We start from the raw sequence: 27,281 nt of genomic DNA, 5'->3' as shown, positions 1-27,281 counted from the left end.
ATGGAACAGCGCTTGCCACCAGAAAACACACTTTACTCTTTTCCTGCAAGTCATGCCCAGCAGAGCTGTTGGTTCTGAGAGCTGGGGTAGGCAAACCCTACAGATGGCCCAACACATGCTCCACTTGATCAGGAGGAGCTGGATGGATCATAGCAGGCCTCCCTGTGACAACTCTTATATACCCTTCCAAGGATACAGCAATCAAAGATGACCTGTCACTTGGAACTAACTAGAATGTTCCATATGTGAACCTAACATTGCATACTGGGGTAAACCTGGCCATAGGTCACCTGAAACAAGAGGAGGAAGGGAGAAGACATACCCACAAATGTATTCTCCATTCAGATCCGAACCTGCCAGAAAGCCCACAATCCTCTGGGCTCCCAGGCCACCTGCCCTGAGCCATGGTATCCAGGATACCGCATGAAGCTGCTGCTCTTTTAGCAGGCCCTCACTAGCCAGGCTCAAGTGGATGGCTGCAAGCTAATGAGTTGTGTGCCCCAGCCAGGGAGAGGCCCTGTCACGTGGCTCTGGGATCAGGTCTGAGCGCCACCGACTGCTGTGCACAGATCAATTTACCCAGATCCCTGTCTGGTGTCCTGTCAACTCAGGGTTTATTTGCTCTGACAATTATGGCATTCACCTGGAAACCTTCATCACTACTAGGGCTAATTCAAGGGTACCTAGGAATGAAAGGATGGCAGAGCTGATGACTAAGTCAACTTTCTCCCTGGAAGATGGCAACAGAGGCAGTAGCAACCCACAGCCAGGTCAGCCATGTTGCCATGGGCTGTCCTCACTCAGCCATGTTGCCATGGGCTGTCCTCACTCAGCCATGTTGCCATCGCTATTTACATAGCACTTCTCATTTCCCCAAGTCAGTATGTCTTCTGTTGTCCCACAGTAACCTATGCACTATCAGGAAGGGAAGATGGTACTGTTCTCATTGAACACTTGGGGAAACTGAGGCCCAGAGAAGTTAAACCTCAAGTTCAATTAACTTGGAGTACTAGTTCTAGAACTCAGGTCTTTTGGCATCTGGGCAGCAGGGAAGATTCAAAAGGCCCCAAAGGGGCCCAGCTAGAGGGATGCAATCCAGCTTAAGATGCAATCCAGCTGTGACAAGCATCTGAAGGCCATCTGTTAGGGTCAGGTGGGCTAACTACCTTCTCCTGGCTGGGAGGGCGATGGCCTCTAAATGGATGGCAACCACTGTCACTACCAGTTGGACAGAATGGTTAAGGGGCCAGCCAAGTCTATCTACCCAATACATTCCTTGGTTTATTTTCTACCCTAGAAATGGGAGTGCTTGAAGGGCAGCCCACCCATTCCCAAACAAAATCAAACTGTTTTTGTTGGACAGTTCTCTGTTAAGCAGCTATAAGCCGAATGCCATTAACCACAAAATGTAACCATAAAGGCCATAAACCCGACATTGTTAATTAATTAAATGCCTCATTAACTTTTTTAAAAACATGATTTAGTCAATTCATAGAAAATTCAGCCATCACCACTAAACGCACAAGCATGTGGTTGCACACTGGCCTTTTAGCCTAAGAATCAGAAGCATTTTTACTGGGAGGGAAAGGTTTGAGTGTCCCTGGCCATGCAAGTCATCTATGTAACACAGAGGGTGTTTCTAAACCTCGAGAACCAGATTAACATGACATAATGCTTGGATAGCCTTTTTACTGCACATGGTATCTTTAAGTAACAATGAGAAAGACTAACTTCAGGAAAGCCCTTCCAGACCTGTGTGTTCAAACTACACCTTAACCCCTTTACCGGGTTAAGCAAATTGTCCTTCAACTTTAAAAGGTTTCATGTTGCCACATCTCCTGACTGACCATCATCCTGATGTAAATTCTGCCTAAAGAAATCCTAGAAAGTTGGGTTCAAAGCGGAAATCTTTCATCTAGTAGTTAAATGTTCAACATCAAAACTGGTGACCTGTGCAATTTACATATTGAAATTTACATTTGAAGAGGGGGAAAAAAGCAGTAGTCCTGATATAGAACATTTCTAAGACTTCATATGCCATCAAAGGCCTAGTAGCCTACAAAGTATGAATCAAGTGCTCCTTGGTCCAGACCCCAGACCCACTGGTTCTATGAAAACCATAACAGAAACTTCCTGAAGGACCAACAAGGGCCTCTTGAGGAGTCTGGTCCCAAGGGAGACTGGTGGAAATGATACCAAAGTCAAAGGCAAGGCAAAGAACCCCAAAATCCATAGCAGTGGAGCAGGCTGCACTCCTGCCCTCGCCTCATCTCCAGTGTCTGCTGGAAACACAAATCTATTTTCTCAACCACGACTAATAAAGAGCGAACACTTGTCATGAGGGGTCTAGCTCAGTGCCACATGCGATATCTACCCTGTCCTTCTAGGTGCTACTGCTCTAAGCTCACGGGAAACCAACTGGCTTGCACTTAAATGAGTCAACTACCAAATCTTTCTAGAGAGTTCTCTCCAGGTAATCCAGGTATCTCCAGAAGAGACATGTTGATACAAACAGGACATACAACCAACCACCAAAAATATACCCCAAACCAAGAGAGCGTTAGTGCCTCCAACTTCCTACCCACAATCATGCCTCAGGGGTGGGCTCAGGGTCAAGGCAGTCACACCAGGAAGGGCTTTTACTGCACAATGGACAGTGGGAAGTGGCAGCCTGGCTGTGGGAGTCAGAGCTCCAGACAGACCCTGTGAGCCCTCAGCTGAGCACAGGCCAGCATGGGTCCTGCCACCCTGGAGTTTATCCACACCTCCACTCTCAACCTGCTGAGCTGCATTTTATTTTCACTATTCAACTTTCTAGAGGGCTGATGCCAGCATAAAAAAATGCCTTTGCCCTGTGGGCTATTACATCACAATTTCAACTGACAAGCATGGTGGGGGAGCTGCACAGAGCAGAGGGAGTAATCTATCTCACAGAGGTTTGGAACTGTACAAAGGGCAATTCCAATGTGAGCCAGTCTGGGAGAGGAGTGGGGTGGGGGAGGGGTGGCGGGGCTTTCGAGCCAGACTGCTGCACTGCTACCTGTTCAAGTTGCCATTTAACCCCTCTGGGGCTTAGTTTCCTCATCTGAAAGTGGGATAATACTAGTGATTACCACACAAAGATATGGAAAGGGTGAAATGAGTTACTTTGGATCATACGGGTTTAGAAAGCTATCTTTCCATCTATATTGCTACAGCAAAATAGGCCATTCCTGGCGGGGATATGCGACAAGGGCAGTGAGTTTAGAGCTAAGCCTGAGTTCCCCCTCATCCTCAGCCCTCAGGCTCTCTTTCCCTCTCAGAAAGAGGGCTCAGGTCTCCCCCCAGCCCCTACCTGCACAGACATTTCCTGCCCGCAACCCAAAATAGAGCTAACAACTTCTCTGCCCCTTGCTAATCAGAATCCAAAAGGAGTCATTAAAATTCCCCCAGTCGCCAAGCCCTGGGTTATGTCAGATTCTATATCAGAGATAAGTGAGTGAGATGGGAGGAAGCCAAGCCGTCTACCTGCCTGAACACGACCTGAACATCAGAGAGGCCTTTCTTTTCACACCGCGATTGAACAGGCCACCAAAGAGACGGCAGTGAAGTGGGGCTAACACAAACATCCTGTGAGACACCCAGCCCAGCACCCTGACTTGGAGGGGCTGGGCTTTAAGGCTGGATCCCTCACCCATCCCCCCTCCTCACCCACCCCCCAGCTCAAGGAGCAGCAGCCTGTGGTTTCTGAATCCAGGGCAACCACAAGGTAAACGCACCTCATAGCCAAGCCGGGCAGCACGCTGCAGAAGGGTTTCGCCAGCATTCTTATTGACAATAAGTCTCCGTGCCTCAGGGGGCATTGGGCGAGACTGGGTGGTCTCTGGAGGGGAGCTTGAGCGCGGCAGCTGCGAGGACTGGGAAGCTGGTAGCAATTGTTGCAAACGGTCAAAGGGCTTCTGGTCCTGCTTAGCCGGTGACAGATCATAGTCGGAACTGGGCTCAGGCCGCTTTCGGAATCTCCTGACAGTCACCTATCACAAAACCAGGCAGCGCACACATTTAAGGCAACCTTTCATAGCTGTCTCTTCCCTGAGTTACCAACCCAAGTGGAGGTAGGCACTTTTTACTCTTTTGTTTGCCCGAGGGGGTTTAGGGGTAGGGACTTCACTCTTACTAGTTTGAAACTTCACTCCCACCCAGGAGATACGCCCCCTATGATGGGGGAGTGACATTTGGAAAAGGAGTCTGGGAAAAGGAAAGCTTTGTCCCCAGAAGCAGAGCAGCAGACAAGTGGGATGTGCTCACCCAGGCCCAGGGGAGAGTGAGGGGTCAGAGGTACCTTGCCATCAGCATTCTCCACATAGTAGTCCCCTGTCAGCGACAAGCCCCGCCTGGGCTCCTGGGGGATCAAATGCTTGGTTTTACACAGTCTCTTCCCCGATGGTTTCTCGCTGTTGTCGGTGTATTTCTGCAGCAGGGAGGCAGCCTGGCAATCCTCTTCTTCGTCTGTGCACAGCACATCTGTCTTCTGGCTTTCTTTAATTTTCTGATGTTTGGCAGGCGGCCTCGAGGCTGGCGTGCAGCTTGGCTGAGTCTGCTTTTTGCCGCTTGCATTGGTGGATGAAAGACTCTTCATGGGCGGAGAGCCCGAGAACACAGGCAAACCTAAATCCAGAGGGGGTGGCGGGAAGAAGGGAGGGGGAGAAGACGCAGGCGTTAGCCGGTGTGGAGAGAAAAGCCCATTGTTAGCCCTGATCACTGGAGTGGCTTCAGTTTTTAAAGATATACCAATTATGTTTTCAAAGCATTAATATTTTAATTATCCCACATTCAAATGGCAAATAGGTTAACCCACAAAATGCCAAGTGGCAAGTTTCTTCAAAGGCCTAGGACAAGAGAGTAGAAGCCAGCCCCTGGTGTTCTCTCGCTCCTGCCCCCACTGGGCCTGGGAACTTAAAACCTTCCCAAGGACGGTCAGTCTAGTGCTTAGGACCTAGTGACCAGACACAGCCTGAGGCTGAAGTGAGTGCACTGGCAAGCCCTGGGGTCACCTAGACTCTCCTTCCTGCTCTTTACCCATGCGCCGGGCCAGGAGCAGCCCAGGAAGTCCAGCTGCCTCCTCTCAGCTGTGCTCCCCACTGTACATTCCAGAAGGAAGTATGGAGGCTAGAAGGATATCATGAAAGAACTTGCCTCCTGCCACCACTTAGTCAGTCAACTTCTATGGTGCTCAGGTTCCCTTCAAGGGCCCTTTCCCACAGAGGGCAGGTAGTCACAGGGTGGCCTCTGCGTACCTTGTTCATTGTCACTGGACTTGAGGGACTCTTCTGACCAGGTTCTGTTGCCTTTAGCCTCTGCCCTTTTCCGGCCGGGTTTGTCTTCGGAGATGTTATTGCCCTGGGCAGTGGCCTCAGGCTGAGTGGCCTGGGTCACTTCCTTCCTGCCCTGCCGGCCAGGTTTGCTCTCTGCTGCCGACACCTGCTGCTCCCACCGTTCTCTAAGGTGCAGCAAGTGGCGTTGTTTTTTAGGATGGAGCCCTGTTAATTCAATGCACACCTTCAGGTTGGTCAGCTCATTATAATGTGGGTCTTCTAAGTGGTTAGAGGAATTGTTTGTCATTTCCCTCTCAGGCCAGTCATCTAATGGAGAAATAACTACAAATTAATCAAAAGTCCCCTGGGAGGGGGGAACAAACTGTCTTACGCATCACTAAGGGGGGATGGGGGAGGGGAGGGGTATGGTCACTGTCTCTGCTGGAGCGACACATCAAGTCTTGGGAGGGACCAATTTGTCTTTGGCCATCCTTAGGCCAAAGAATCTTTCCTGCCTCTGGCTTTTGGGAGAGGGAGGTATGAGTGGGTTCCCCAGGGCTCTAAGGTAGGACTGGAAACATCCACTGCACCACCCCGTGACGTGACTTCCCCGGGGCGCCCTGTGGTGAGGCAGGGTGCACACATGTCCACCTTTGGTGGCTAAGCAGGCGGCTGAAGCTGACTGAGCTCACCTTTGGAGACCCGTCTCCGCTTGGCTTTTAGCAGAGGGTCCTCTGGCAGCTCCTCTACAGTGGTCTCAGTGTGGGTACTGTCACCTGAGACTTTGCGTTTTCTGTCCAGCTGGAGGGTGGGGCTGCTCCGTATATCCACAGCTGTCTGCTCTGTGGATGGCTCACTTACAGATTGCCTGTCCACAAAGTACTTCTCCACAGGCAGATCTTTGTCCTCCGGGGGTTCAAAGGGGTCATGCTTATTTCCAGCGCTATATTCACCTGGGAGAGGAGGGGGGACAGTAACAGAAATGAAGGTCCAAAGGTCACCACGCAAAGGCAGGATTGGGGTAGAAGGCAGGTCCTCCATGCCCAAGGTAATATTCCGCCATCAGGCCTTTCTGTGGAGGCTGGGGGCCTCACACACTGGAACCACAACCTGTCAGAAATAGAATGTCCCACAGGAAGGGCAGCTGGAGACAATCAGCTAGTAAAAGCAGACAGTGGGGCATGTATCACTCACGACTTTCCCTTTCTACTTTTTTAGAGTTGGGGCAGAAATGAACCGAGGGAGATGAGGCATTGACACTATCTTCTCTACAAAGCCCATGATGAAAGAGCTTCCCACCTGCTATAGCCCAGCAGGTCACTTTCAATGCTGCTCAGGTCCCCTCCAGGGCCCTTTCCCACAGAGGATGGGTGACCTCTAAGCAAGATGCAACCAAGCCAGGGCTGACCCTCTCCGGCAACATTGGCTGAAAGGAAGGCTGCTTTAATAAAGAGACCAAATATCCACTAACTGTCATCTACAGAAGGGGTGACACCAATGCTCACATGGGCACCAGGGGAGCTGATGAAGGAAGAGGAATGGCAGAGTGTTTGGTGGGAGGCAGGGAACGTGGGAGACCAAGGGCACTGGGCAGAGGAGTCTGGTGTGCCAACAGTCGGGGGTGACATCAGAGAACAACCTGATGATCAGTGCACATCCTCTGTCCTCTCCTCTTTTGTAGACCCGAGGGGCGGGGAGCCTTTATTGCAACCAAGGAGCTGCTCCCATCTCCTGTCCAGATGGAAATCCCTTGAGGCCCAGCACCTTGGTGACACCATGTACACTCACAAGGATGTAGGCACCCCACCTGGGGCTCCTTCATGCCTTCCTTTACATGCAAGCATCTAAGGACATTCCAACAACAGTACGCGACCCCTTTCACTACCAGGTGTCTTTTCCACGTTAGGTCAGCACTTGCTAAACTGTCCACTACAACACTGCCTGTGCCACTTCTGCTCCTTCTGCTCAACTTGGAGCCAACTTGGAGCCTTTCCTTAAATCACCTCAGCCCAACATCTCTCCCTACTTTTGCTCTAGCCTAAGCAACAGCTCATCAACTGCTCTGCTGCTCGTATATTTTCTAATACACAAATAATTCCAATATCATCACGGTGAGGTTCACCTGTTCCTTTAAAGTGACCCTGCACGTCACCAGGGGAAGGAGCTTAGTACCTCGGTAACACTGAGCTAAGTAAGCCACCCATGTCCATTTCCAGATGAAATCATATGTATACTCCTCATATGCTGGTCCCTTTCCCTAGCCCACTTCAAATATCACCTCCACTCAGTCCAGCCCTGTTGGTTCCTAGGTCAGCCTTCTCTTGGGGGGAATTCCCAGGGCTAAGGGGCAGTCAGTTGTGGAGACAAGTGTTACCCTGGCTTTGGCTAGCCTGTGCTCTTAATGGCAGAAGGAGCCCATTCAGCTTCTTTTCAAGGGTACCCCCTAAGTGGGACAGAGGGCCACATGTACTCTTGCAAGGGATTGGTGGAGTTGCCCCAATTATGTAGGTCTTCCGTCATGGCAGCATTCCAACACAAAGCTGACAGCAGTCGGAGGAAACCCACAACTCGCCCAAATCTCTGGTCCGTGCAGAGAGGGGCTGCGACTGTCACTCTGGCTGCTCTGTGACCCTCTTAACTGTTCTGGCAATAACAGCGCCACTTTACAACTTGGCCCCCTTCAGTTGTAAAGTGGGAATGTTACTGCAAGCCGCCTCCTGGGGTGGGTTTCATAAACAGGCCCTGCCAGCAAAGGGAGGCAAAGGGAAAGTCAAGAGAAATCGCTTTAACAAAAGGACACCAAGATTCTGAAACCAGCTGGAATTATAGGCCCCATATGTATGAAATTTAAGGATGTGAGCCCTCTTAGTTACACCATTTGACTTTTCTGGTCCATTCAACCATCCCAGAAAGCCCTATGGGAGGGCTTTTTGAAGAGCCACCATGTGCAATTTAAAAATTCATTTTAAAGTGCACTCTCTCACCTCCGCCCCCTTCTAGGTAGGAAAGGAAAGATGGTTCAAAACAGGTGGTTTGAAAGCAGAGGTGACACATGCCTTCCAGGGTCACATCAGATAGCAGCTTGGCCTGCGCGGGGGTCCGCCCCAGAATCGGGCGGCTCTGCCCTGCCACCTCTGTCCACACCTGAGATGGCCCATAATCAAGATTAAAAATCACTTCCACGTTTTACTTTTTAGCTCCAGGTCTCATGGTCACCTGAGTCTGTAATAGTCCTGACCCTATCTAAACAGGCATCTTGCTCAGGGAGACAGTTTTCCCCTTAAGTCTTCACTCTCTTGGCAAACTTCCCTTCTAACAGGGAAATTCACTTATAATCTCCCCCACCTGACATTTGCCACAGGGCCGGCCTCGCCCACCACAGAAAACCACCTAGAACACATGTGAAGGCTTATTTCACAGGCAGTGACTGGGGACCTTGTCTCCCTGCTCCTTGCTGAAAGACAGTACCCCTACAAGGCGAGCCCTTCCAGTCTCCTGCAGGCTTCCCATCTGGTAAAGCTGCCTGGGTGCAGAGAGTGCCCCTTCACCCTCCAGGACAAGGAGCTAGCCACACACACACCTGCCATTCCCACTCAGCCGAGGATGGCAGTTCCGGGCAGTCCACTCCTGCCTTATCCCCCAGGGGCCCTGCAGTGTGACGTCTGTGCTTCCTCATCCTGAACTATTATCAGGAACCCACCATTACTAAAGTGGGTTCATTGAAATCACCCACCCACATACTTTCAGTTGCTTTCTTCCCCATTTTGTACAAGGATCTTTTCCCACTAGGTGCGTCTACCCATCCCCAAACCCTGAGCTTCTCAACCCTGGCAAAGATCCCAATTCCCCTAAGGGACTCTAAGATCTTACTCAGGCCAGTTATAATCCTGAAAAACATCCACCCTGACTGCCCAAGATACACATGGCCAGCAGCTATGGGGCAGAGACTCCAGGTCACATTCCTGCATACCGGACTTGGAGCTCTTCCAGGAAGATATCCGAATCACAACCCACAGGATTGTCCTTGAGGGCAAAGGAGATCGAGATAGATATACAGGGTTCTAACCACCCTCCATCATTGCTACTTTAGTCCCTTCTAAAAGTGAGAAGCCATGCGCCCTTGGTCACTTCATATAAGCAGATGTGACTGTGGCGATGTTGTTTGTGGTTTAACACTTGATCCCTGTAGTCTGGTCATATGACTCAGCACATACATCCAATAATTTATCATTGGTATGCCATAGCATTACTTCACAGAAGCATTGCCATAGCAACATTTACAAGTCACCATGGCAACAAAGCACCTTCACCACTGGCGTGCCTTGCCCAGTGAGCCTTACACAAGGCAGGATGGTTACCCATAATTGAAAGGCCCTCCTCTACAGGTAACTATAGCACCTCCGGCGAAGGCTAACCTTATTAAAACTTAAACTCTCTACAGATGAGACATGGGCAATCTCTGTTCTGAACTCAAAAGTAGCTTACAGCCCTGGCTGGTGTGGCTCAGTGGATTGAGTGCTGGCCTACAAATCAAAGGGTTGTCAGTTCAGTTCCCAGTCAGGACACATGCCAGGGTTGCGGGTCAGGTCCCCAGTTGGGGGCACGCGAAAAGCAACCAGACATTGGTGTTTCTCTTCCTCTCCTTCTCACCTCTCTAAAAATAAATAAGTAAAATCTTAAAAAAAAAGAAAAGTAGCTTACAAAACATGCAGGTACTCAGCCAGAAGAGAAGTTTCCCGAGTTAAGAAGTTTTGTGAAGCCCTTTTGCTCTGGAGTCCTCTAGTTCCTGCCTAGGCATTGCCACTGAGCAGGTCCTGGGTCTGCCCCATCCCAAATGGCTGGCAATGGAGATGGTTACTTCACACTGGAGAAGAAACAAACCCATGCCTCCAGTCCCTCCCTGTCCTCAAAATGTCACTGATGATTCCTATTTGTCAACTTCCAAGTTTGAGGAGTCTCCTGACTCATTTGTTGACCTTCTAATATAAAAATTTCACTCAGCCACCCCACTATCACAAAGAGTAAGCGAAAATCTTGGCCATTGTGTTTTCAAGCTAATTCACCTTTCTCTAAGTGAGGCCCTCCTAACAACATGCACCCACCATATTAGAGGCTCTGAAGGGACAAGGCATCTGGAAGGTGTCCTATACCCTTTTTGTGACCCCTGCCTGCCCTGGCTCCCACATGTTCAGAGCTCAGCTCTTGGTCACACTGACACTTATTGGAAGAGAACTTGGGAAGGGAACCAATGTGCAACAGGGCCCAAGCCTGTGTGCACTCAAAATACAAGGATAAGAAGATCCATTAATCTGCAATTGAATGATTCCAGCCTCTGCTGTCTCCTATGTGAGAGGTGGCAGCAAGGACAACAGCTCCTCTAGATTACTCCTCTTAACGAACCATAAGCCGTAAGTCCCCAGAAAACTGGGGATGGCGACCCACCTTCCCACTTTGTTGCTCTAATCTTTAAAACTGAGCCTCTCACCTTCCCCAATCCTTTTCCTGCCCTCAGTGGCCATTTATGGCTCACTGGGCCATGTCTTAGGTGCTCCAGGAACAGACCCCATTGGCCTGAGCTTGGAGAAGTTAGGGAATGGCCTTTCTGAATCATCTAGGGCTCAGGCACTGCTCCCCAATGGCCACGCCAAGTTCTCCTCACTCGCTACGCTGAGTTCTCATTTCTAGGTTCAGCAGAAAAGACGGGGGAAGACACAACCTTCTCCAGCAGGAAGGCTGAGGTTAGGTCACTGAGATGTGAAGGGCACAGGCCACCCTGGATCTGGCTGTGTTACTGAAAAACCAGAGAAAGGGCAAAAAGACTTGAGGCTGGTAACTTCCCGTTACCTGCCTCCAGCCTCCGTCACCATCTACCCAGAACAGAGGGATTCTCCCTCACAGAAAGTTTTTCCTCCTCAGAGAAGCACTTACCCATGAACTGGTCTTTCCCACTTCTACCAGGTCTTCCCAAGAGGCACCTCAGACGAAGGGCTGCATGCCTGGTGTGGGCATCAGCCAGAAAAGCTTTCTTTGCTGCTTTACCCAAGAGTGGCCTGAACCCTCCATTTTCCCATATCAACCCCATGTGGTAAAAAAAATAAGGACACCTTTACTTTAGGTACTTCAAGAACTCCTGTCACTCAAGTAAGGCCATCAATGACTAGCAACAGAAAGTCCCTTCTTCTGAACTCATGTAGAACAAATTGGTCCTGGTGTGGTCTACCCAGAACCCTGGCCACAGGTTGTTGTCTGACCCCAAGCATGAGCTGGGGGATGCGCAGGATGCACTCTAGGCAGTGAGAAGCACGATCTCCTGACCACAATACTCCCAAACTCCATCAGGCTCCAATGAATGAACTAAGTGTGCATGGAATGGCAAACCTGACATCCAATGGCACAGAGCTCACAACCGCATCCATGATCCCGGCTGATCTTGTCTCAGGAGGATTTTGCACCCACTCTCTCAATGTTCGCCCAAATGCCCTAATTCACCATCACCAACGAGGTTTCTGAGGGCTAGAATGGGCTTCATGCCTCAAGCATACACATTTACGAAATGAGAAAGACCTCTCCACGTGCTGCCAACACATCAGGCAGGGAGGTCTCGTGAGCAAATCCCAAAGTCCAGCACAGCAGAGGACCAGCCGTTGGGACTGAAGAGTAACTTGAGGGAAAGCATGAGCTTTCTCTTCATACTGTGTCTCCAAAACATAATACTTCCTCTGTCCAGTGGGAATAATTGGATTATGTTGTCAACTCCCAATGATGACACACAAATCCGCCACAGAAAATAATTATGCTCATCTTTACAGGGCCTTCATCATCATTCATCCCATTTAAACAACACCTCTACCTTTGGAGGGAGAATACAAGTGCTCTCCATTCCAGACCAGACTGTCACTGTGGGGGGTGGGAATTACCTCTGGCTGGAAGTGTCATTCCACTGCTACAAAAAAAAAAAAACCCCAAACCATATCTGGCCCTGATTGGTGTGGCTTAGCTGGGTGACCTTCCACCAAGTGGAGGTTGCTGGTTTGATTTCCGGTCAGGGCACATGCCTAGGTTTCAGGTTTAGTCCCCTGCTGGCGTGCGTAAGAGAGGCAAGTAATCAATGTTTCTCTTCTCTTTCTTGCGTCCACAAAAAAAACAAACAAACATAGCTGTACTTGCTACAAAATACAGCATAGATATGCAACACTTACACTTAAAAGTATCCTGTTGCCATTACTCTGCCAGTTTGTATTAAATTGTTATTAAGTACAGCAACAGTGTTTCTCTGGAAAAGGAAATGTGGCCGAGGAAATAATCTTTCATAGGTGCCTCATTCCTGGATGCCATGGTGTTCAAAAGGACAATCAGCCCTTCCTTCTACTGATGGGGTGGCCTGTTCCTCCAAGCAGCCACCAACTGGACATCGGGCCATAGTAAGCAAACTGTTTCCTTTCATCTCGCTCAGGTCTGGTAATAGCTGCCCCAATGCCACTGACATGGCACTACACAGAAGCCTCTAGGGTTTACTTACATCTCTCATTGTCATTCTGGTTGGCAATGGCCTCCTCCAGGGCGACCGACTTTGGCTTTTTGTCCTGATTTCCTTTCAAGGTTTCCCAATCGGCAGGGCTGAATTTGCACACCTCGGAGTCTTTGGTTGTTGGGTGGCCACCTTCTCTCTCTTTCATCTCCAGCTCTGAGAAGCGCATCATTGCACGCTAGAAAGAGAACGAAGATGGGGGAAAAAAAAAAAAACACAACACCTTACCATAAAGGCTATTTCATTTGCCTTACCTTAAAGGAAAGTATTTTCAAAGAAAAGTTTGCCCAAAACCAACCACAATTTGTGATACGACTGAGATATTTTAAAATTTAACAGATAAAAATTTAAGAGTATCTATATGTAGTCACACATTCTTAATTCATAAAGTCATATGTATAGATATATATGCGGTGTGTATGTATATCCATACATACACTGTTGCACAGAGACAGACATTCTCTTTTGAAGGTAAACAAAACAAAAACACAACGCAAAGAAAACAAAACAAAAACACAACAGAAAAGAAAACAAAGTGCACAATGAATAAAGACGACCATGGCCCACAAACTTCCCTTTGTATATTTGGAAATGAAATTTAACTCAAAAGGTTTATGTAAGATTCTAGTAATAAAAATTTGAAGAACTGACCTCACAGTAAGCAGCGGGTAGACATAAAATACTGTCCTCTTGTAATCCTTCCATCTATGTAATTAAAATGGGCACTCAATGGATCATTTAGATAACTTTATCCATTTTTATAAGCATAAACTAAATTTTTTTTCTTAACATTGCAAAACAATTTGGCTTTATTTATCTTTTAATTAAAAGTAAAATATCTTAAGGAAATTCCTATACAACATCTATCATTCACTAGCAATTTAAATACATACTCTATCCCTTTAAGCGAGCTTTTATTTTTTGGTGAAAAAAAATTGCACGAATCCCACAGACATGCGGCTGCTACACACCTCCACCAAGTATCATGTAAGGCATTCTTAAGCAGCACTTCTAGGTATATTTGTTAACGTATAGTAACAGCAGAGAAATTAAAGCAATTGATAGGTAAACGTCATGCAGTCTTTAGATAGCCTTCACAATAATCAAAACTTCCTTTATCAACATTTGAATGGAGTTCTCTTAAAGTCTACAGAATAACTTAAAATAACCAGACACACAAACCTCCTAAGTGCTATCACTCATGTCCCCTTACTGGCCACATTTCATACATTTAAATTACCATAAGTTTCATTAAACAAATCTGCCCAGTGTCCTGCCCTATCATAATCCCCCAGTCCTCTTTACACATTAAAAAAAAACTGACAACTGGTAAATTACTGAAATTCAGGTGTGGGGCTCACCTGCAATGCCCGCTGCTCTCGGCTGAGCTGACTGGAATCCGCGTACAGTTCAGTAGTGACACACTTGAATCTGTCACCCACATAACCAGCAGAGTTGGCGATTCTCTTTGCCAGCTTAGATGGCTTCGGTTTCAGCACTTTGCCATCATTCGATTCTGCCTCATCAACTCCATCTTTGGTATAGGTGGGGGTGACATCCACACTTGGTGGGGCACCGCTCATACAAAATGGTTTGGGATCCTCTTGGGTTTTACCAAAAGTTACAGCAGGGCCATCGCTCCCTAGTGTTGGCTCCAGGAATGGAGCAGAGACTGGCATCCCCAGGTTCTCCTTGTTGGTTCCTGCTGGAACGTTCTCCTTGCTTAAGCTGAAGACTGACTGGCCCGGAGCCTGTTTGAAAGTATAGGCTTCATGGAAGTCACTGATGCGCCCCAACTCCTCTCTCAGGGTGATGAAATCACGGTGTGGCTGTAGGGCCTGGTCAGTCGGGGCCTTGGTGGGCTCAGTGGTCTGGCCGACACTCTCAGCTGCAAAGCTGGGTTTAGGCATGTTTGTGTCAGTTTTAGCATCTGACTCTTCCCGCAGAAGGTCTACATAGACAAGTTTGTCACTTTTGACAACAGTTTTCCCTTGATTCCAGCTGGGGCTGGGCTTTAGGTTCTTATCAGTGGGAATATCTGGATGTAACTTGGTGTTGCTAGCTTCTAACATCTCGGAAAAGCGGTTCCGGAGGTTTGAATCCTCATAACGGGTTCTCTCGTGTGACCGGGACCTCTTCTCCGGCTTCTCCTCTTTAGTGATCTCTATGGGTGCGTGAGGTATCAACATGGGATGCACCATGCCCAATCCCAGCGCATCTTGGTAGGTCACAAACTCTGGCCGGCCAGTGGGCAGCCCGTAAGGCAGTCCAGGCTTGGGGGCCAGGTGTCCAGGAAAGAGACTGCCATTGGGCAACAAAACTGGGTGAGGGTAGACAGGTCCCTTGCCATGTAAGGAGAGGGGACTGATAGCAATGCCCTCAGGTGCTGGGTAAGGGAGGTAACTCCTGGGGTAGGGAATTGGTGGGGACCTGAACGCCTCATTTGGAGAGAGAAATATTGAGCTTGGCGGGAGGCCATTCTCACTTGCTTTGAAGCTCGGTTCTGGGTTGCTGACTTTGGCGCTCTTGCTGCTGGTGCCACCGCTGTGCTTGGCAGGCGTGGTCGGAGGCTGGCCCACATGCTGAATGACGGATGGTGTGGTGTCCACGGAGCTCCTGCTAGCCTTGCTGCCATCTGCACTGGCATTTGGGGCTGGCGACGCAGAGGCTGGACGGCCCGCACTGGACACCGCCCCTGAAACATTAGTGACCACAGCATCTGTGCCGCCCATGCGAGGACATGAAGAACTCCGCTGCTGTGGTATTGCCCAGTCCAAAGCCTTGTTTTTCAGCGGCATGCCCTTGCCATTGTTCTCTTCATTGGGACTTGGCCCGGGAACCACCCAGGATGAGGGAGCCGTGCTAATGATCTCGGATCTATAGATAGCACAGCCGTTTCCTGGAGGAGATAAGGTTTCTTTTGGAATCTCACTTCCGGAGAGCACTAAGCCACTTCCAGCTCTGCTGTGAACCAAGACTGTGGGGGCCATCTTTTTCATGTGCTCAGCTTTGGAAGCATCTACATCCACCACTTTAGAAGACAAGTCCAGTGGCTTATCAGTGACGTCTTTGGTAATCGTCTGCTTCTCCAAGAGAGGAGGTGAGCCGCCATCTTTCCTGTCCTGACCTGCTATTTTCCGAGTGTGCCCAGGAACTGGCTGGGCACTTTCGGCCCCTTCTGGAGTCTTGGGGTACTTGCTGTTGGAGATCCTGGCCACGGGGAACTCGCTGCTGACTGTCATGTATGGCTTCGACAGGGTGACGGAAGGTGAGGTGGAGATTCTGGCATAATGCTTGTGGAATTCAGAGTAGGTGTCCGCCGTGGGCTGGGAGGGAAGGTGGACTCGAGGTGAAGGCCGAGGCGAGGGGGGCAACAGGAGAGCAGCATCCCCTGGCAGGCTGCTAGCGACCGGCTTGGCAGAGGGCACTCTAGGCTGTTTACTATTCTGGATGTGGGGATAGGTGTGGGAATCGACAGGGTTCCCAGGACTGACACCCATCTTCCAGGGCAGGCTTTTGTCTGCGCAGTGGACCAGAGGTGGGATGGCTGGGGAGGCTGAAGGTGTTGAGAGCCTCATGGGTGAAGCCAGGGACGATGGGATGTGGGGACTGACGTAGTGAGGTGGTGGCAGGTAGAGAAAGCGCTCCCCATTGGTGCAGACTGGAGAATACAGCGGCTGGGCCAGGCTGTAGGACTGCTGAGGTAGCAAGGCCTTGTACATGTTCAGAGAATACTTATTTGGCGAGTCAAGGAAAGGGTAGATGGCTGGTGTGGCACCCTCCATGTAAGGATTGACCCAGGGCAGCCGCAGGTAACTAGCACCATTGATGTTGAGAGGGCTCTGTTTGTCGCTGGCAGGCCTGTCCAAGCCCAGCGTTTCTGCTGTGGGCACAGCACTTTTTTGTATTCCAGGTGGTGTTTTGTATATAGCACTGAAGCCATTTGGGGGTTTTCCAGAGACAGTGGAGGCATCCACTGTTTCAGGTGTATTCGGTTTGAACTGTACCTCTGGGTTTCTTTCAGAAGAATACCCAAGACCACCTAGAGTGCTTGTGGCAGTCTCACGACCTTTTTCTGAGCCCAGTCCACACAAACCAGAATAGACAATGTTGCCTGGGACACGCAGCCCTTCCCGAATCAGGCCAGTGCGGTCCATGCTCAGTGCTGTCAGGCCATCAATCCGATGGGCTGCAGTTGCGTCCACCTTTGCAGAAGAACATGGAAGTTACTTAGGACACTTCTTCAAAGCAGCCCGGCCCATCCCTAAGAGAAACTACAAACTAGCTCAATAATGACATCAGCCTCAACATCTGAGCAGAAAGGGTTAATAAGGAAAGGATTCACAAAGTCTCTGGCCCCTTCCCCCCACCTCACCCAAAACCCTTTGCTGCCAGTTCAGCTAGTATCCTGAAAGTCCAGAAAATGTTGATCCCTTTAGACTTGAGGCCCATACATTAATTCAATCACCTATTAACTCTGGAAAATTTACCTACGCAGCAAAACCAAAAGTTTGCTGCAACTGAGACACACCAACTCCACTATTCTCAGTACCACCCTCACAGGGTGTAGGACTTGCACTAACCCTCCCTGGGCCTGTTGGGTTGGGGGCGGGGGGCAGTGTTCCCTGGGTTTTTCTTGTATGTTATTTAACATAACAAGAAACAATCTTCAGTGGGACAGGATGAACGGAGGACTTTAACTGTCTTGTTTCTAAATCAATAAAGAAGCCATGGGTCAAACTGTGGTTACATCTTTTGACTTCTTCTCCCTGGTGTTCTGTGTTTCATATATTACTGGAAAGGTGAACCTTAAGGATCTACTTGGGGGCTGGAAATTTACCCAAGTGGGAGCACTGATGAGGCATGTAGCTTAGCAAGGAAAAGGCAGCACATATCCCACCAGTCAATACGGGATGTGGACAAGGACCTGAAGTGGGAAGAGCTTAGGTGAGGGCCTGGTCCTGCAACAGCAGAGGCTTTCTACTCAGCCCTACCCTGAAACACCCTGCTCCTCGTCTCCCCCAAAAGCCCTTTAATGGTATGCAAATTAATGTACGATTGATTACAGATCACTGAGATTCAGATAGCACATCAACAGAAGCCATTAATCTCTTACCACGTTGTGGTTCAAGGGATTTTCTTCCCTTAGTTCCAGTCTGGCCTTTGAAGCGTCACCATCATTTACAGGAATTTTCCTATTTTAAAAGGACACGCCAACGTCACAAAACCATTCCACACTTAATCCATCTTTCATAGATCACCCCCAGAAAAGATCAGTTTCTAATAACTCCATTTTTTTCAACTGCCCTTAAAAACAATATCCTCCCCAATGGCCCATATTGAAAGTTGTCTCCAAATGGTGATTTAACTGGCTGGGAAAAACAAAGGCAGGCCAACAGGGATGTGAGAACACAAATATGACCCCGAGGTGGGTAAGCCAAAAATGAAGCACAAGCATTCCTCCAGCACAGTCTTTTCTCCAGAGATGCCAAGTAGGCCAATCTGGGCTCTGATATCCTAGAGAACCCTTAGAAGCTCTACCTGAGGACAGACATGAAGTAATACAATGGCCAAAAACCAAAGTGGGGGACAAAAGGCTGGAGTGTACTGACTGGCCACATCAACCATTTCTGCGTTACCCACAAGGGCAGGCTTTCGAAACTTTCCCCCGAAGTTAGGTACCATGTCCTCTGAAACTGGTTTCCATGGTGATAACAAAGCCATATTTGACTGCCTTTATCAAAATGATGAGGGATACACACTAATATACAAATGTCAGCTGCTCCAGGCTCCAGAGGAAGCTGCACATCTGTGCCAGGCTGCTGCGGCTGCCCTGGGACTTGTTATCAGAAAGCATCGATAAAGAAAGCGCCTGGTGCCAACTTCCAAATCCCCAGGATAAAACTGCTGACAAGCAGCAGAGGAAAGCTTCATGATTACCCCGAAAACCAGCTTCAATCATCTACTGCTTAGATGCCTCTACCCCACACCCCTGAAATTACTGATCAGGAAGCGTAACAGAGCTGTCAGGTGACTGAAACCATGAGCCAATGGCCTTGCAGAATGGGCGGCAGAGAACGCCTAGATATCCTAGGCTTAAATGAAGTAAAGGGTGGCTATCTCCCCAGTTATTACTGAGCAAACTATTTGTTTTAAAAGCACATCGAATGCTGATCCACCTGGGCCCGCACTCCTGACATTTAGAGTTAAAGCAGCACATAGACTGGGATTAATTCTCTTTCATAAATATGAAATAATAAATTAAGGACGAAAGTGCACTGAAAGGCTGCTTTAGGGGCTAATCTTTTAAAGGGCGGCAATGCTTCGCTGAGCTGGGTTGCCTGTTAAAACTGTAAATCAAAGGCTGCCAGGGAGGCAGGAGATCTTTCTCCCCACCCCTTTTGGGCCCATTCTTGCTGTGAGAACATGGGGTGGGGGGGCCTTCGTTCTGCTCAGGAGCAGGGGGAGAGAGACCTTCTCCCCAGGCCTCTGCCAGACAGGCACACTCACCTGTCTTCGTTGATCCCACACATGCGGACCCTATCACTGTTCATCCAGCTGTGAACGTTCCCATACAGGGGGGTTGCTGAAAGCATGTCGTCTTCTTGGATGGCAGCTTTTCTTCAAGCGTCTAGTCTGTTTAAGACAAAACAAAACAAAATCCCAGGAGGTTGACTAAAGAGCCAAACAGGAAAAGAGAGAAGCCCTCTTTCTAGGCAATCCGTACAGAACGCAATTTCTAGACAATTCATCCAGAACGCAGACTCAGGAAGGCAGACTGTGCTCGCTGTTCTACAGATGGCCAGGAATGTAGGCACACACCTGACTCAAAGGTCCGGGAGGGGAGAGAGTTAAAAGCGCTGCCCCCACACCATGCAAAGTACAGCCACCCGCAGCCCAGTGGCCAGCCTCCTTTACTCTTTCCCAGCCTTTGGAGTGCATATATAAAAGGAATGGTGCTGGATACCAGGGAGTCTTCTTGGGGCTGAAAGGATCAGGGTAGGTGGATGGCACAACAGTCAAGTGTGGCCCACAGCACCAGGAGTTCCTAGGGCTGTGGTGTGTACTACTTACAGCTTGAGGGTTAAAGAGTTGGTGGGATGGAGATCCATTTTACTCCAACCCTAGATTAGATTAAGCACCAAACCAGGGTGGTATGGCCTGGGTGGTTTGGCCTGGGAGCTGCAGAGGGAGGCAGCTGAGTAAATTCAATGATACCTGCTCACTGTGGGACAAGAAATCATTAGCGAGCACAGAAAAGTCTTAGCATCCCAGGCTGCTGAGCTGCAAGCCGCTTGCACACTGGGAGCAGCCAAAAGCCACCCATTTTCCACCTACCGGTAGGGGGAGGCTGCCAGACAGAGGAGGGGACAGCACCTCTCCCCACCCCCACTTCATTACCTTCTCTGCCCACCACCCCCACCCACTGCACATTCTAGTTTGCTGCATGAGTGAAGGGTCAGGACAAGCTGCATTTTATTAACAGGATTATCACGGCGCGTGATTTATCCTCATGCAGGATTTTAATTGCTCTTTGGAGGTTGAGCCGTTTCTTTTGACTGCGCTTCAGCCCATATCCTGCTGTTAAATGCTGGGTTAATAAGTAGGGGAGCCTTTAATGCCTGGGACCGATGGCCCTGGGCAATTCCCTGATCACAATCACATCACCAGCTCCCTTGTCCAGACTGGCCACAGCATCTTTACCCGAGACCCAGAACCAAAGTTGAGTGTGAAATCACTGGTGTGCAGATTATCAGGGGAACTTTTCTTTCTCCTCCTCCCTCACATACCCACCCACACAGTTTCCGAAAGCCCAAATGTTCCCTAAGACACATTTCCTTTGTTAGCAGGAAAAAATATGCAAATGATCGGTTTTTACACTTTAGCACACAGAGCGGGAGCCTACTAGGTCGGTTGCCTGGGTTGGGGGCACAAGGTCCGTGATCTTTTCGCAGAGTGGAGAGTCGTGAGGGGGGATGGGGGAGCACCTGGGAAACCCGAATCCAAAAGCCAGGCTGTCCCTGGACATTTCTTTGTCCTAACTAGGTCTTTTGTCCACTAGCATCCCCCATCAGCCCCTAGACATAGAACACTGGCTGTTAATCAGGAGCCACAAGCAGAGACACACCGCGCAGTCAGAGCTCAACAACGAGGCTAGAGAAGGAAAGAAGAAGCAGACATCTGCAGAGTGAGGCAGGCCTGGTGGGATTCTGAAGGAGCTATTTCTCTAGAAGCATCTTTCTTCAGAATGGGGTGTTTCCAATGCACGAACCACAGCACACACACCCCCCCCCAAAAAAAGGTGACTCAGGTGTTGAGGAAGGTTCTGTGGAGGCTCGTGTGCTTTTTATCCATCTTTCAAATATACAAATTGAGTTGGGGGGAAGGTCACCACTTGTGCTGGGATGACCACAAGGCACATTCAAGGGATTGTCCCCTCCCTAACCTCTGTGGCCCTTTCCAACAAAAGGAAGATATTCTGAGTGGCCTTATGCGGAAAGTGCAGCAACATTCATTGGTTCAAGTGTTCTGGTCACAGGCTGCAGCAGTGGGACTGTACCATGCCATCCCCCCACTGTGTGCCATAATGAAATGCAGAAACGACATAAGGAGCAAAGGGGTCACTGAATCCAATCCTGAAGAAAAGGATGAGGGAAGAAGAAAGTGTGTGCCTATGAAACCTCAACCTCCCATCTCCGGGTGTATGTCTCCTGGTATCCTAAGTCTTCAAAATCAGCCTTCCCTTAAACAAGCTGCTTCCTACACACCTCCTTTAGTAGTCATTTTGTGACAAGGACCTCCCAACACCTGACTGAGGAAAAAGGAAGGAAGAGTGCTGCCTCAATCATCCTACTGAGTTCCCTCCCTTTGAAAGGGCTTTCCATTTAGAAAGGACAGCCTGGACTTAGTGGAAAGGTGAATGTAGTTAAGAGACATCTGGAACCACTGGGTGCTTTCAAAGCTTCTCTCCCTTTCCAGGGCTCGTCCTGTGGGGTTTTCAATATTAATGCTGCACAGATAAATGACACCAGGCGTCAGAATGAAGTGTTCTCACATGCACAGGGTCAGATGGAGTGTTGAGGCCCAGAGCACACAGGATTCAGTGTCATCTGTGTGTGTGCTTGGGGGTGAGGTAGGCAGGGGGATGGGCAGGGCTGAACATGAAGGAGCAAAGGGGGGGCACCTTGTTGGATCCTGTTGACTACACACACACACACACACACACACACACACACACACTTATAATCTTTAGCTGCCCCATGAACTTTTTGTGAACTGTTTAAAAGTGGAGGTCTGTTGAACAAACAGCGGCGCCACTGCCAGCCATAATTTCATTGCAACAAGCTAAAGACTTTTAACTCTTCAGGTTCCTGGCCAAAGGTGAAGCTGAGTGGAGACGGCCAATGAGCAACGGCACTGCCTGGCATAAGGCCCTTCTCCAGGGTGACAAACAAGAGTAGCCCAACTCCCCGGCAGGAACATCCTCAGCAAAGGCCATACTGTGTACACCCCACCATTACTAAAGAATGGGAGCTCCCCTCCCCCATCTCTCTGGCATGTATTACTAAGGGCACAGTGGGGCTAGGAAACCAAAAGAGACTGAGAGGCAGAGATCCAGCAACTCACCCACTCCACTTCGAGGAGTGGCTGTTAAAATAGTTGGGACCTTTAAAAAAAAAAAAAAAAAAAAAAAAAAAAACCTCTAAAGGGAAGTGCTTTAAAACTGGCTTCACTGACGGTGGAAAGGGTAGGACATGTTGGAGAGGGCAACGATGTGATTCGGATGACAAACAGGGCAGTCATTTTGCTGCTATATATATAAGAGGCTCATTTGCCCTTATTTCTCAACCCCCCCCCCTTCTTCTACAGGCAGGCTATGCTTCTAGAAGTGCCAAGATGTGTGAAGTCACTCATGAAAAGCACTTTACAAGCAGCAACCTGTTTGCGGTGTGAGCTGCTAAGCTACACCCAGGCTCTGGTGTTTAACCCTTTTTCCCAGAAGTGGAGAGAAGGGGGCAAGGATGCAGGACAGGGATGAAGAGAGATGGCTGAGAGAAGAGGTCAGACTGGGAGACTGAGGAGTGTCTGGTTTCTAAAAAACCGACCGGAATTATAGTGGTTGCCTGATGGAACACCACCAGTTCCGGGGAGAAACCTGGCTTGCAAAATGCACACACACCCCGAGGGGTCTCCAACTCTCAGTCTGGCAGTTAATTGAAAGCACAGGAGAACTCGGGTCTCCCTCAAAACACTTGAGCAATCGTCATCTGTTCTGGAAGCCAGGAGCTATGATTAGTATCTGAGCTTGGCCTGGACACTGGGGAGAAGGGCCTGATTGGCAGAAAGAGGTCAGAAGGACCAAGATTAGGAGCTGTCACCCTGAGAAGGTGTACTCCTGCCCTCTGTGAAAAGACGTAAGAGGCACATGAAACCCAAGCGGCACCCACCACCACCACCATTCCTGCCATGAGGACACCGTTATGAACTGAGAAAAAGGAGAGAACATTTCTTTTTTTCTTTAAAGGTGAATTACCCTAACAGAAAACAAAGAGCAGGCTGAAAAAGAAGGAGCAGTGGCCCTGAGAGGCTGGGATGAGTGAAGGGAGGGGAGGCAGCACCAGGCCACTGCTGGCACCTGTCCTTTCTCTCCAACCCAGCTCCTCCTGGCACCAGGCCACTTTCCACTGCCTCTGCCCTTGAGGTGCCGATCAGTTAAAGTCTGCATATCACACTTGTCAAGTGGCACAGACAAAATGGAAAGCATCACCATCCCAACTCCCACGCTCCACACAAGCACTAATGGTGCCCCTTCCTAGGGTCTCCCTCACTAAGTACCCCTTGCCCCAATCAGACAGTTACCTAGTTAGTAACCAAGGCCAGCACAGATTTGTGGGAGCTTCTGGCTCAGAAGGTGGAGCTAGTGTGCAGTGGGACCTCTTTGGTGAAAGATTCTCCCTCACTACACAGCTGGTTCTCTGGAGAACATGTGAGAAAGTAGTGACCACTCCCTCCCAGCTCTCACCCTCACGCGCAGTGTGACTGTGGACAGGTGGCTGAACCTCTTCAACCTTGGTCCTCTCATCTGTAAATATTTGGCACCATGTTTTCCACAGGATTAAACTGCACTATGGACTTGAGTTTTGCCTGGCAATAGCACATAGAGGCCATGTTTAACTCCATTAGACAGCATCTGACTCCACTTTGTAACAAACCCCAGAATTTCGACTTTCTTCATAGCAGTGGGAAGGCTGAGGCAGGGAACGGAACAAGAGGGGTCCAGACCAGGGAGGGGTGACCTTCAGCAGAGTTGTGAGGATTTCATTATAGCCGAAACTAACCACGCGGGGAGCCCTTCCTGGGGCAGTTCCAAGTGCAGACTGAGTCACACACAGCGGCACTTATCTACTGGTGTCAAAGAAGGGGGGATGGGGGGGGGAGAAGTTCCTATTTTAGGATGGGGGTGCTCTGTGGGGGTGGGAGATGAGAAGAGAAAGCTCTCCCGGATGTGCAGTGTTGGGTGGGCTGATTTTCTGGGTGTGCATAGCAGCAGGGAGTTGGGAACACTGAGGCTGCCCCCCCTCCAAGGTCCGGTCTCAGGCTTCTAGAGGTGTGGCTGAGGGAGGTGCGTTCTCCTGCTCTCCATAAGTGTTGGGGTGGGGATGGGGGCAGTGATCCAGCTTGCCCAGGCGCTGACTCCTGGCACACTCCAAGCCATGGCGGACTGCCTGGGGGGAGGGGGGAGCCTCCCCACCCACGCCCCAAGTTTTGCATTAGTAATAGACTGAGCTGCAAAGCAAGGGTAAGGGGGAGGAGAGAAGGACTAAGGACTGAGAACTCGGGAAGCCCTGACCTTTTTGAGCAACCAGAACCTTCCCTGCCTCCTCCCAGGGCTGGTGGATCAGAGGAGAGACACTTGGGTCGGTACGGACTGAACTTGGCCCTCCGCAGCGACGGGGAGAGCAGAGGAGGGCCGCGCCCTCCCCAGACTCAGCCCCGAGGGCGATCAGTCAGCAACAAAGGGATTTTCTCTCCCACCACACACACCCTGGCGGCTCCTCCGTCCAGTCAGCCACCAAGGTCCCTGGTGCGGGCCTGCACACTCACTACCAAGATGCGACCCCACCTGGCCTTCCAGAAACCCCCAAATCCACTGACTGGGTTAACCCCTCTGCCTCCAACCCTGCACACTCCTCTGCAGTCCTCCTTTGCAAGCCTCCACTGCACCTTCTTTACCTGCCACCGAATCTGACAAAAAGCAGCTTTGGGTGGGCGCACAGAAAGCCAGGCTGTGCTGCCACCAAGCCAATGGGGAATGGGCACTGCAGACCCCTTCCAGCCATTATCCTGGGCTCCCTTTTGACCAGACTGGAGTGTTGCTCTACCTGGACCCCAGACGCTCCCCACAAGATACAAGCCAAGTATTCCTTGAAGAGGGAAGCGGTGGGCAAGTACCGACTGGGAGATTTGATGCCCAACTGGGGTTGCCTGCCATGCACTCTCCTACCCTCCAGGCAGAGCCATGGCCCAAGGTCAGCTCAACGGACCAACGTGGGACATTTACCCTTCTCCCTTGCCACCCATCCAGGCCACTGCAGCAGCTTTTTTTGTTCCTTTCACTTTCTTTCATGATTGTGTCACACACAACCATGCGTGTATGCAAGAGAGGGCCCATTTGGAAGCTGGTGTCCCTCCCCAACAGGAGGAGACCCAGGACAGGAAACCTAGATTGAATGCAATTAAACACACTTATTCCCCAGTCCCAAACCCCAGCCAAAACAACCCCACACTCCCTTCTGTCTAGTCTCTACAGAGCTGGGTTCCCACTCCAAGATTACACAACCTTGGGGGCAAATCCAGAATAAATGATTTGCACAACTCCACTGGGGGCGTCAATGTACTGTAGTCTCCACCGGGCTTTGCAGCCCCCCCCCCACACCCCGCAAGGAATAAGCTATACCATAAAGCTAGTAACAAGAGCTATCATCAGTACACACAGGAAGCACAAAGGAACTTTTTACGAATAAAAGATGCATAAAACACACAGTCCCATGGTCTTCACTGTGTTCCTTGCTCATTGTGTGCCCTCTGGGGGTCCTGGGGGTCCTGGGAAGTCTGGGGATGAGGGTCAGAGGAGGAAAGGGGTGCCCACTTTCTTTACAAGGAACAATGGGAACCCCATGTCTGCTACTCAATCTTGGAACTCGGAACATCCCAAACAAAGCTGTGGAACAAGTGTGGCATAGATGGGGACCTGTGAATTTTTGTAGCTGTTCAGAGCTTAATTACTCCTCCTTGATCCGTGGGACTAGACACGACACCGCCAAGGTTAAAATGCCCTGAACAGCACCGAGCAGATGTGAGCGAGCTGGCAGACGCGCAAATGAGGCCTGCCTCGGAGCACGATAACAAGTGACTAATACATTGCATATCGTTGAAAGAAAATTATTTTTCTCTAATTTGCATTTGCTTGGGGAAAAAAAAAAAAAAAGCCAACCAGAGTCCCTCCTCACAAGCACGGAGTCTAATCCTGGAAATACAGCCCGGCTGCTTTAAGAGAGCTGGAAGGAGGGAAAGACTGCCAGTGTTTTGGCGTTGCAAGCTTGTTTATCTTTCCGCCTTTCCTCCAAGGCGAAACTCGTTTTGCAAGCAACATTCCTACAGAAAATGGCACACGTCATAAAAAGAGACCAATTTATAGAACTGGCACCGAAGTTCATGTATCACTACAGAAGCATCTCCCAGCTCTCCACTAGGGAACCCAACTGAACGTAGAAATCCACATTAAAACCCAGACAGGGGAGACTTGGTGGGCTGGGGAGGGTTGGTAAATTCTATTTGCAGATATCCTGTAGGCTGTACACCCAGAGACCAAGTAAAGTCACACAGAAAGGGGACCAGTGTAGAGTTAAGTCACCTCTAAATGATCCTCCTCCAAACTCTAGGTGCCAGGGCTGAGCAGGCTTCAACCTTGGGATGGGGAGGGAGGAGGGTGAGGGAGGGGCAGTGAGTTTTACACTCAGCTTGCCCCAGGAGAGCCCAGAGGCAGACCCACCAGGCTATCTAGGACTGGCCATTGTTGCCACCAATTGCTCTTCCTCCCACCCTGGTGCCTCCCTGCAGTACAGGAAGAGGATGATGGGAATGATCAGGAACTCAGAAGGCCTGTGGCTATGTGGGAAGACCTCAGGACTGCACCTCTCCATAATGCAGCTGAACGGTCTTTGAGCCAAAGGCAAAGGTGCTCTTGAAAATGGGTAGGCTTGGGAGGGAAGGTTAAGGGATGTGGGTAATCAGAACCCAAGCTGCACCCCCTTCCACCCCAACACACCCCCTCTCTTTAGTTCTGGAACCTACAAACTTAGGTTTCCAGTCCAGTACATGGTGCTGCTGAGAGCAGAACACACACACACACACACACACACACACACACACACACACACACACACACACACAGCGTC

General features: G+C 49.8%; 1 protein-coding gene across 6 annotated transcripts in view; it reads right to left on the bottom strand.

Moving 5' to 3' along the window:
- The window catches only part of BCOR (BCL6 corepressor), a 44,856-nt gene that overhangs the window by 5,671 nt on the left and 11,904 nt on the right, over positions 1-27,281 (bottom strand). For 3 of the 6 annotated variants that reach the window (XM_090264275.1, XM_090264274.1, XM_090264276.1), the window contains exons 2-10: positions 19,333-19,458; positions 17,939-18,017; positions 14,184-17,027; positions 13,474-13,527; positions 12,814-13,000; positions 5,987-6,247; positions 5,277-5,621; positions 4,322-4,647; positions 3,759-4,013 (exon numbers count right to left, since the gene is read on the bottom strand). In XM_090264275.1, the coding sequence (XP_090120401.1) occupies positions 3,759-4,013; positions 4,322-4,647; positions 5,277-5,621; positions 5,987-6,247; positions 12,814-13,000; positions 13,474-13,527; positions 14,184-17,027; positions 17,939-18,017; positions 19,333-19,418 (4,437 nt within the window). In that variant the 5' untranslated portion in view covers positions 19,419-19,458. The remainder of the gene's footprint in view (positions 1-3,758; positions 4,014-4,321; positions 4,648-5,276; positions 5,622-5,986; positions 6,248-12,813; positions 13,001-13,473; positions 13,528-14,183; positions 17,028-17,938; positions 18,018-19,332; positions 19,459-27,281) is intronic. The other 3 variants (XM_090264278.1, XM_090264277.1, XM_090264280.1) reach the window with 3 other exon arrangements.

The sequence above is a fragment of the Furipterus horrens genome, unplaced genomic scaffold, assembly GCF_987537825.1.
Source record: "Furipterus horrens unplaced genomic scaffold, mFurHor1.1.pri manual_scaffold_17, whole genome shotgun sequence".
Lineage (NCBI taxonomy): Eukaryota > Metazoa > Chordata > Mammalia > Chiroptera > Furipteridae > Furipterus > Furipterus horrens.
This window is presented reverse-complemented; position numbering and strand designations above follow the sequence as displayed.